We start from the raw sequence: 11,374 nt of genomic DNA, 5'->3' as shown, positions 1-11,374 counted from the left end.
ATGCCCAGGGGAACTACAAACCCCAGCATGGCTGTACTGACAGGTCCCACTAGTAGAACATTCCCAGGGGAACTACAAACCCCAGCATTGCTGTCCTGACAGCCCCTACTAGTAGAACATTCCCAGGGGAACTACAAACCCCTGCATGGCTATCCTGACATGCCCCACTAGTAGAATATGCCCAGGGGAACTACAAATCCCAGCATGCATGTGGGAGGTGCTGTTGGAGGGGAGCATGTCATCTCAGCCTGGCCCTCCAAAGGCTGAGCAGTGGAGAACTACAAACCCCACCTGAGCCCTATTAATGTGGAATTACAGATTCATGACATGACTATGGACTTTGTACAGCGCTGTGTAATATGTCGGTGCTATATAAACACTATAATTATATGTCATGTGTTTGCTGCTATGTATTATACATATTGTGATTACTTTCACAGAAGATTCACTCCGCATTCTTATAAAAGTTTCACCAAAATGTCATACTTTCTGAACATTCATCCATCTGTATTTCATGTTTTTATGTTTTTATGGTGTTTATCTTATAAAGAATTCACCCTGAGTGTAATGTGGCAGGTGAGTGAATGATGTTTGACACAAATGTGATGAGTAACTACCGGTAGTTTGTTCCTGCAATCCGTTAGGTGGATGCAGCTTCCTATCAATGAAGATTCAGCCATCGGCAGCAGCTTGGAGATTGCTGGACCAAACTAATTTCCCATCACATTTTGTACTAAACATGATTCACTCACCTGCCACATTACCCACTGGGTGAATCCTTTTTAATAATGCCAGATGAATATCCCCAACGTAAAGAAGTTTTGTCAGTGACACAAATGTTTCACTTTTTGTGGTGATTGTGCGGAGTGAGCGGATGCGTGTAAAAGCACTTTATTGGTATACAAGCTGAAGGTTCACAAACCTTTTCACTCAATTTAGGTCCTGAAACAAAACGGTCAGCTGACTTTGTCTTGTCCCACCATTGGGTCAGGTGAATGTGTGAACATCTGAAATCACTGAATCATAGGGGCGGACTAATTGCTATAACGAGGGGCAGATCTGCACGAAAACATTGTCCTACGTTGGCAATCGTTACCTCCGGAGAAGCGCATGCAGCAGTTGTAGCGTTGTATGAAAATGGCCTCACATACAAGGGAGTTATTTGTAATTTTGCACAGAACCGTTCACCAGATCATCAAGGTGAGAGGTTGTGGTGGTGAAGGCTTTGGGATGTCTGGCAAGCACCAGGACCGTGTCCGCCTGGGAGTTGGCAACAGATTTGTTGTCACCAGTGCAGAGCTTGCTCAGTATGGGCAGCAGGTGGGGTGAGTGAATCTGCAGGTGAAAATGTTTGTGTTTAAAAGGCTTCAAATGAGCTGCTTCTTTCCAAGAAATGCATCAAGACCAGACTGAAATTCTGCAGGAAGTACAAGGGCAGTGGTGCCAGGTTATTTTTCTTAAATCCTCCTGTTTGTGAAATGGATTTTCTGGAAATGACAAGGTGAATGTTATCATGAATCCTGTATAATGCTCACAATTCTTCTGAAGATCTCCGCCATGAATACGGAATGGTAATCTGGATCTGTAGTTCTCTATTGCTGAAAGGCTTGAACAGGTTTAGTCACTGTCACATGACCTTCCAATGTCCAGCCGCGTAGTATATAGAGGCTCGTTTATACACAATTACAAAATCAGATTCAGATCGGCATTATAAGAATGCAAAATGTCTATAAAAGTGTGCACGGCTTTTGTTCCTTGGCGATTGCCATTTACAGAAGAGGCATTCACTGGTTTTGAAATCCCAATCGGAAGCTTGGTTCACTTGAACTGAATAGTGAATTGCTGTATTTGGAAGTGGCGTTCATGGCTCATTATCACCAGGATATGCCATGTGATGGGTAGCTGCACCTTGTACAATTAAGCAATTCTCACACACGTTTCCTGGACCTTTAGTTGCCCATTTGTGCCCGAGTGACAAACGGCTGACTCAGCTTTTCAGAGTACTCTTTGGGTGACCAATAAGAGAAGTGAAAGTTGTCCTAAATCTTCCGCTTTCTTAGTATCTGAGTGCCCAAATGTTGCTTTTCTGTGTATTGTTTCCTGAAACCATTCATTGCTGATAAGCCGGCCTTTGTTCATGTTTTATTCATAAGCAAACATAACTGAGCTGCATGGAGTATGCTAATGGGGGAAACAAAATATTTGAGATTTATAAACATTTAATTTTTTCCTTTATTGTAAGATTATCACCTTATTAAGATCATCTCTTTATTACTGTTTGTGGAGAAATTTCCCTCTTGTGTAGTCATTAGAACAGGAAGTGAGCTGGTCAGGAATTGGGCAGGAGAAGTAGCTTAGTTCTTTAGTGAATACGGTACAAATCACAGCCTGATAGGTTTTCTTTATACACAATTCTGTTTTTTTTTTTTTTAAGTTGTATCGGCTGCAAAAACTTTCATCTGGGTTATTGCTTTCTTGGATTGCCACATTTATTCTGGGACCCAGCTGAATGCCCCTATTGATGGTGTTTGTTCCACACATCCTGACCATCATTTATGAAGTTATTGCAACTTTTCAAAAGCAAAGATTATAGCTGCCATGTTTTTGGCCCCCGATCTCCGCTGTAGCTAGAAAAGTTGGCAATCGGTTACTTCATTTTCTTTTACTGCCAGTTTAATTCTGGTATGGCAATCAATCCCTGATCACCATTGCTGTTTTATGTTAGCTAGGCTTTTGCAATTGAAAGGGGGTGTAAACAAAGTGGCAGTCTGTTATATGGTCGCCTCTTTTTTTTTTTTAGTTATCTGCCTAAAAACATGGAATAATAAGCATCTAGAATGTTATAATGGACACCAAAGGTAATAACTTATTTGTTCATTTTACTGCAGTATAATTTTTTTTTTCTTGAAAATCTTGGTTTATACATCATGCTAGTAGATGGCACTGTAGCTTTATGTAGTGTGTAACATACTCCTAATATTACAGCATTTGTTACACTCTGAGGTTGCAGTGCCATCTGCTGGTGGCCAACAACTTTACAGAAAAGATCCATGTACAAAATACTTCTAACCTGTAAAGAAAAATATGCAGAAGCTGTGGGATTTTTTTTTTAAATTTTTGCACAAAGTACTATTTTATAAACATTTTTGGGGGGAGGGGTGCATTAAGTGGAGCCTAAAGTCTGTATAACCGCTTGTTTCAGGTGGAGCAAATCGAGAGGCACTGTATGGACCTTTTCAGCAAAGACTATTCCTATAGCATCATCCAGAACCCTAATGGAGAGCTATGCAGCAACTACCCTCGGCAGATCGTCTTCTTAGAGTATGAAACCACAGAGGATGACAAGAATATGTAAGTGAAGCAGCCTTTTATTTCCAGTACTGTTCCAGAATTGGCCACCAGTAAACTTTTTTTTTTTTTTTTTGGCAAAAGCTTTTAAATATCACATAGCATGACCATGAGGAGTCTAATTAGACATGTCATTATTATTGAAAAAATCCCCCTTATACTTTCTTTGGTCTTAAATCTTGACGTGGACACTTCCCATTGACTGTCCAACAGTGGGGAGGGGTACAGTTAGGGTCAAAAAGACTGTAAGGGTGTTGTCACCATGAGGATGAAGGTTGATGTTGGCTCAGATTGCACTGTATCACTGGTCTGTACTACTGGATAAGGCGTCCGAGATAGATGGAGGATAGTGGATTCGGGTAATATTTGCTTAATACTGAATAAATTGTCAAATTGTTAATAAAAAGTTGTGATGGCAATTAATAATTGGTAAGGGAGGTCACACATTTCTGACTCACTCATGCTCATAAATACTGACAAAAGGACTTCAGCCATGAACTGCACACATTGACTTGGAACTTTACAAGTTGCCAATGTTGCTGCCAGGATTGAATGAACAGTAATGTGGTTTGGGGTGGTCATGCAAGGTGATCATGAAGTTTGCTATAAACAGACTATTGGCAGACTATAAACAGACAGATCTTAGTAACAAAAACATTCAACTCCTTCTCCTGGGGAATACTAATCCCAGCAGGCTTCCTAGGTAAACTGCTTTAACTAAAAGCTATGAAGTGTCACTGCTTTGTTAGGATCTGATAGTTGCTATAACCGTAATAAGACCACTGACTGCCTGTTGGTCCATACAGTCCTGCTGCCAATGTCAATGCTGCCCTGTAATTGGTTTTATTCATCCAATACCTGGAAGCCATTCTGACTGAGATGTTGGTGGTAGGGGCTCAACATTTTCCCAAATTCATGTTCCACCAGGACAAGCAGTTTGATCTTTAGGCCTAAATATACTGCGGCTGTCCTGTACAGAAGAGGTTATTACTATTATACATGGTTAATATAGTGCCAACATATTACGCAGTGCTGTATATTAAATAGGCCTTGCAAATGACAGATGGTAACACAGGAGGAGAGGACCCTCTCCAAAGAACTTACAATCTAGGTTCTCTTAAAAATCCACAATGAAGCCCAATGAATGTGGTGGCAGCCTTGTGAAGTTAAAATATATTCTCCCTAGAAACTATTTGAAGTTGTAGGCAGGTAGTGGTTCCTGTATTGTGGCCCAACTCTTCTGTTACCATCCAAAACAGTGGTTACAGAAGTGCTGGGAGAACCCTGAAAAACTTAACACATGCACTTGGTTATGAGGGAGTACCATACAGATTTTTTTTATATTGGGTAATGGCCAATTTAAACTTGTGTGCACTCTCACCACCTAATTATAGGGACATTGGATGATTGTTATTGGGAGAGGTCACAAACAAAATTCCCTAAACCTTAAAGATCAAAATATCATCATATGTCATGACACTCCAGAGTAACTTCATGTATGGTTAGTTGGTTTCCAGAATGTTTCAGATCTCTTGTGCATCTGGCTATGGGATTTATTCTTGTACAATCCCAGAATTATACAGGGGTGGGGGGGGGAAATCCGTTCACTCGTGTCAGGAATATGGTTCTTGCCCTGTCCAGTGATGGGGATCTATAAATACTGCAGGTTTCGTCACCTGTGAAATATCCCGACGTGCAGGCAGATGGCAGCACCTCCCTATGAAGTGGATACATAAATGATCAGTTTCTCCAAAGCTCGTGTTATCCCTTGTGTTGTACATCTGGATTACTGTTTATATTGCTAATCTGTCTTGTAAATATAAAACTTTTCTCATGGTACATGCACATAATCTGGTTGTGCTGCCTAATACAAAACAAGTGCCATTCATTCATTGCATTTTCCTTCTGAATCAAAAAAGTAGGAAGTTTTTGAATGTTACTTACTCCATTCCAGAGACACCCACTTCCTCCTCGATCCTTTCTTCCAGTAATGGTCAGCCCTGGATAATGGAGAAAGATGCAATGACACGAAACCTATGCCACTCTTTACATCCGGACACCATCCACAGGGGTTGGGGTTATGACATCTTGCACTCACAATCTGTTCTGTCTCCTTGGTTGGGTGTCATTCAGCCTGGAAGACATGGGGACATCTTGTGGCAGAACAGATATTGCAAGGGACTGCTTCAGTTTGAAGGCTTTGTTTTGCAGCCTCCAAAGGAACATTTAAAAACTATTTAAACTGTAGATGGGTAGCACAGTGATCCTGTACGTTCAGACAGACGATAATAGCTTGACAGTCATTTTTCACCTTTGACTGAACTTCTCTAATGGAATCTGGTTATTGTTGGCTTTTTTTTCAGTGCTTCCAGTTACATTACTGCTTCAGGGTGTATATTTTTGAAGATTATCAGTTGTGTAGTTTTTATTCACCCAGCTGTTATTTCTGTTGCAGGTTTGAAAGCACAGTGCAAGTTGGCAGGCTGCAGGACCTCATCAATCGCAGTAAGATGGCAAGATGCAGAGGACGCTTTGTCTGCCCAGTTATTCTATACAAAGGAAAGGTATGCTTTAACTCCTCTTGCCTTGTCTAAAATAACCTTCAACCTTTAGACGGGAATCTAATAGCAGAGCACCGTAAAGCAATAATTATAATATTATATTTACCATTACAAGTGGTAATGTATCCTTTATTTGGCATTCCTGAGCACTGCATGGGAGCTGGCCTGCTCGAAAGGAGGGCTGTACATTTAATTGACATTTATGTTCGGGTGGGTAGATTAAATTCACCCCCATAGGAAATGATCTTGGTGTGGTGGCAGCTCCTTGCCAGATGTTTGGATACAGTCTTGTGTTCTCTTTTGTGAATAGCTCATATATTTACTTGAAAGAGAGTTATTTCTTCAGATGCTGGATGATATAGAGAAATGACCAATGAATGACTGCAGTCTGTTAGTTTCCCTCTGAAAATCATGTACACATGTGTGCAATATCTAGTAGAATCCTGCTGGGATGAGCAGTTGAAGAGAACTGTAGCATCCATGCAAGCAAAGGCAAATATCCAAACTAATTTTAAAAGATTTGTAGCACAAAATTTAAAATACAGAATGTTGCATGCCTCGTTCTATTTGCCTCAATGCAGAGCTTTTCAACCACGCCTCAAAGGCCTAGGGATTCTTTTGGGCTCTTTGTTTTGGATGCAAAGTTGGCTCTGTGGAAGAAAGGGTTGTCTACTATCCTAAGTATGCAACTTCAAACTAACAAGGAATGTTTTACTAGCTGTTCCAATTTTTGTTGCAGCACATCTGCAGGTCGGCCACTCTGGCTGGGTGGGGAGAGTTGTATGGAAGAACAAGTTATAATTACATTTTCTCAGGTAAGTTCTCTGTATATTGTTAAAATATATTCTGGGTACAAACCTCTTACAGAATTAAACGTTACCTATGTAAACAAGTATACCTCCCCTGTTATGGGAGTGAGGGTATTCTGTATTCCACTCAATTCCTACATAAAGTACATTGAATGTGCTTTGTCAGTCCTAGATTCCATAGAGGAAGTAGGATACTGGTAGATTCACCGGAGTGGGGATTAGGCTTAGAGCCATGTCATGTGGTGGTCTGATATGTTTTTATGTAATGTGCTTCCCTTTTAGGGGGGTTGGACGAGGCTTGTGCCGATCCAGAAGTGTCAGATGATGATGCTGTCACCAGGTATGCTGAAGCACCAACTAGTACTGTGATTTGCTCTTGTATACACGCAAACAAATGTTTAAAAAAAGATTAAGCAGAGACCTCCAGAATAAGAAAAGCCATCCATGTGACTTTGACAGGTCTGCTACTTTCCTGAACACTGAAATACACAAGTGCAGATTTATCCATCCAGACATAACCAGCTTTGTTGCAGACAACTTATTTTCCTGGTAAAATCCCTGTCTGTTCTGTTATGTTATGTTAAAATCCATGTCCACTGATCACCTGGAATTTTTTCAACTGAAGTACAGTTGCACCCCTAACTCGCCCTGGGTCATCACCAAGTAAAAACTAATTTTAAACTGACCCTAACTGATCTGAAATGGTAATATACCTGAGTCATTCCTATTTATGAGTAAACAAAAGGAGTAGCTATATTACAAAAAACGTAGCTATATATTTTATACTAAAGAACTTATTAAGAAATATTTTGTGCAGTTTCCAGTAAAAACCCTTGTCTCACTTGCACCCCCAGGAATGGAGATTCCCAATTTGACAAGGTCCGTGGTCATGACATCAAACTGTTAAAATACCTCTCTGTGCGTTATATCTGTGACTTGATGGTCGAGAACAAGAAAGTAAAGTTTGGTTTAAAGTAAGTTTTAATTTCCTGAATCTTTGTAGAGTTTTTGCACATATTATGCCACCTTCAATGGTTGCATTTGTTTACCCCAGGAATCTTTGTAATGTCTTTTATCTTTAATTGCTTAGTGTGACCTCCTCTGAAAAAGTGGATAAAGCCCAGCGCTATGCAGACTTCACACTTCTGTCCATCCCATATCCAGGTGAATATCCCCAATTTTTTTTCCTCCTTTTTTACCACAAGGTGCCAAGTATTTGTGGTATGTTGAGACACTGGATGGGTTAGATGTTCAGTTTGTCTTGACTAAATGAATTACTTGATGTTCCGTGTGGTATACGTTCAGCTTTGAATGGTTATTGGATTTTTTTTTATTTTCAGGCTGTGAATTTTTTAGAGATTACAAAGAACGTGATTATTCTGCAGAAGGCTTAGTTTTTAACTGGAAACAGGTGGGTCTCATGTCAGAATATGCAGTCTTCACATGGGTAACAAGCTGGATCAAGTGATTTCAGTTTACTCCACTTGGTAGTTTTGACCTAAAACATAACATTAGAATGAATATTTCTTGCTTGTCTATCCAAAATCTCAATTGTGGGGTAAACAAAAAAAATGTGTAATATCTGTCTATTGGTATAATAGGGATGCCACATCACTTAATAGTTAGTTTCTTTACTTTGGATGACAGCCTGGACATATGGGTGCCTGGACAAGGTCCATATGACAGGATCATTGTGCATTATTTTAAAGAGCTGCAGAGAACATGTATTTAATATAGTATACTTTTTCTGTTGTCTAACATTCTAGCTGATGTGTCACCTATAGCACTGTAAAGCTGTTTTGTTTTCCAGGATTTTGTTGATGCTCCCTTGACTATTCCATTCTGCTTGACAAGGAACTTAAATATTGACTGGAGGGAATACCAGGTAACTCAATCGTAACAATGCTGTGTAATAAGAGTATTTGGAGCGCACACGGTACGCACTGTGACAGGTCCTCACTTTCCCCTCTATCTTCCCAGACTCTATGTCTGTGCTGTCGGTTGCCCTTTTGTTTTCCCCTGAGGCTTGGCTGTGCCTCCACAGACAAAGGGATGAAGGAAGGCACAGTCAGGGGTCGGTCTCCTTAAATAAAGCTTTGTGTCCAGATTGGACAGGCTTGCTCCTCTCGTGCAGCCTCTGGGATATTCCATCAGTAACAGAACATGGGACTCTGCATGTGACAAGCTCGAGGAAAATGGGTCAGCGCACTGCAGGTAGCGCTGCAGGCAGGTTAAATTAATGGGTTTTGCTACGGCAAGCCTAATTGAGGCTCATCTCACAGGTGGCTCCCTTGGCCTCCCGGGATCATCTGCACTTGTATTTTTCTTAACCCTCTCAATCTGCACATAGGAAACATGAAGAGGCAGGCTGTATAGCACAGTGTCTGACAATCATTAGGTTTTTTGCTTTGTGTGAGTAGTTTATAGGAACAATTTTTTTTTTTTTTTTTTGTGTATCTTTGCAGTAGTAGAAGCGTATGAAATCTACAGACCTGTGTCAAGGGTAAAGGACATTGCTTGGACTGGAGATGGCAGGAAATGTCTTCAAAGGAGACATTTCATTTAGCCTTGACACAGTTCTGTAAATTTCATACCTGTAGTTTTCCTACCACCTACCCAAGGATTTGGTTCCTATGATTCATGTCGCAGGGCACAGTCATACACACATGGACCAGTGTGCCTTCAGAGCATTAAAAGCATATGAAACCTGCATGTTATGTACTTGTGCAGAACATACAGATGGTCTATAACTCTAGCTGGTCTGATAGTGTGGGGATTGTAATATTCTTCACAATGGTCTTGCACCACCCTGAACACGGGACTCTTGTACATTTAGGGCAGAGCTCAGCAGGCAGACTGCGCCAAATTCATTTGGGGAAGACAAATGGATAACATAGTTACATAGTAGGTAAGGTTGAAAAAAGATATAAGTCCATCAAGTTCAACCCCTAGGGAAATAAACATATGCCAGATATAAAATCCTATAAGACAAATAGTTGGTTCAGAGGAAGGCAAAAAAAAAAAACCCTGGTACAATTTGCTTCAACGGGGGAAAAAAAAAATTCCTTCGTGGTTCCATGAGGCAATCAGATGTTCCCTGGATCAACAGTTACTGTTATGTTTACTTTAAAGCCTTATTACCCAGTTATATTCTGTGCTTCTAGAAATCATCCAGCTTTTTCCTAATGCAGTATATAATAGTTGCTGAAACTACTTCCTGAGGGAGCTGATTCCACATTTTCAGAGCCCTTACAGTGAAGAATCCCTTCCTTATCCGGAGCTTAAACTTCTTTTCCTCCAGACGCAAATGGTGCCCTCTTGTTCTTTGTAATGATCTCAAAGTCAATAATGGGGGGAAGAGAGTTCTCTATATGGATCTTTATGGACTATATGAAACATCCTGCTTTCATATTACACAGATCATTTAGGGGCTTCCATGTACAATCATTATAATTTTTTTTTGTGAAGCAAGAACACAGATTGGCACAGGTGGGTTCTTCTGACACTTTAGAACAATCAGTGCTGATATTTTAACTCTCAGCTGGGCTTTAGAATTCTGTAATAAGAGCACTTACTGAAAATGATACTTTAAAGGGAACCCATGGAGACTGAAATACCGTCGCTGTTGCAACAATTTTAGCAGTGCAAGGTCTAGGTTTGACATACTGATTCTGGTTTCATTATTGTGTGTGTGTGTGTGTGTGTGTGTGTGAAAAAAAAAATTGCCAGTGTATTGCAATGAACTGTACTGATTAAAATGTAAAAACGTACTACTCTCTTAGCGTTGGGTTTTGTTAATGCACATGCATGGTATTACTATAAAAAAGCATTTCAAAGCATATGTCAGATCATTCATGCTACTTAAAATAAGTCCCAACACTCATGGCTCTGCAGTACATGCTTTGCTAACAATGGTACATGTGTTTTTATGATGAATTGATGTAATGAACAGGTGTAAAATGGCTTCATCCCCATTAAATCAGGAAACTCCAGGATAAAGATAATAAATTGTGTTTTATGGTTGCTTAGATGTGACTTTGTCAAATCTGTGTTGTAGAGTTGGGATTTGGTGAAGCAGACCCAGAACTACTTGAAGCTGCTTATTCATATCATCAATGGAGATGGTAAGTACCTTGCACACTTTGATTGACTTAAAGTGTCGTTTTACATTTCAAATTAAACCTAATACTTGTGGGTTATGTCAGCCCATTTGAACTTTAGTTCTACCAGGTATAGTGGAACCTACACTTCATTAAATCTATTTGTAGTTTGGAAATGGTAAAAACTTGTCTACCCTCAACTGTTCGTGCTACATGCACAGTTTCAGCTTTAGAAAAAATTCCTCAGTTCTGCGTTAAACGTTTAATTTTCAGGAAAAAATCCTTACAATCTGAAATTGCCATGTACAGTTTGTTTGGAGGTGGCCATCTTGGTAGAGGTGGTATTTTGTTTTCATGTTAATTTTCGGCAAAGAGAACAGTGAGCGGCATAGCAATGAAATCGCAAAATAGAACTCCAAATCTCTTGCAATCGGAGGCAGCAGTGCTTCAGCTATGAATAAGTGCAAAGTTTCAGTCACATACCTGGAAGTGTATTGCTGGCTTGAGGAGGAAACCCTAATTTATTTATTTTTTTTTCAGGCTATTTTTTAGGCAC

The 11,374-nt window shown here is 40.1% G+C and overlaps 1 protein-coding gene across 4 annotated transcripts in view; it reads left to right on the top strand.

The window, feature by feature from the left end:
* The window catches only part of MTMR14 (myotubularin related protein 14), a 29,700-nt gene that overhangs the window by 1,292 nt on the left and 17,034 nt on the right, over positions 1–11,374 (top strand). For all 4 annotated transcript variants that reach the window (XM_072420691.1, XM_072420688.1, XM_072420687.1 and 1 more), the window contains exons 2-10: positions 3,203–3,351; positions 5,804–5,912; positions 6,649–6,724; positions 7,001–7,058; positions 7,573–7,692; positions 7,809–7,882; positions 8,059–8,129; positions 8,529–8,603; positions 10,776–10,842. In XM_072420691.1, coding sequence (XP_072276792.1) covers positions 3,203–3,351; positions 5,804–5,912; positions 6,649–6,724; positions 7,001–7,058; positions 7,573–7,692; positions 7,809–7,882; positions 8,059–8,129; positions 8,529–8,603; positions 10,776–10,842 — 799 coding nt within the window. The remainder of the gene's footprint in view (positions 1–3,202; positions 3,352–5,803; positions 5,913–6,648; positions 6,725–7,000; positions 7,059–7,572; positions 7,693–7,808; positions 7,883–8,058; positions 8,130–8,528; positions 8,604–10,775; positions 10,843–11,374) is intronic.

The sequence above is a fragment of the Pyxicephalus adspersus genome, chromosome 8 (assembly GCF_032062135.1).
Source record: "Pyxicephalus adspersus chromosome 8, UCB_Pads_2.0, whole genome shotgun sequence".
Taxonomy (NCBI): Eukaryota; Metazoa; Chordata; class Amphibia; order Anura; family Pyxicephalidae; genus Pyxicephalus; species Pyxicephalus adspersus.
Note: the sequence above shows the minus strand (reverse complement) of the source record. Positions and strands in the feature narration are given on the sequence as shown.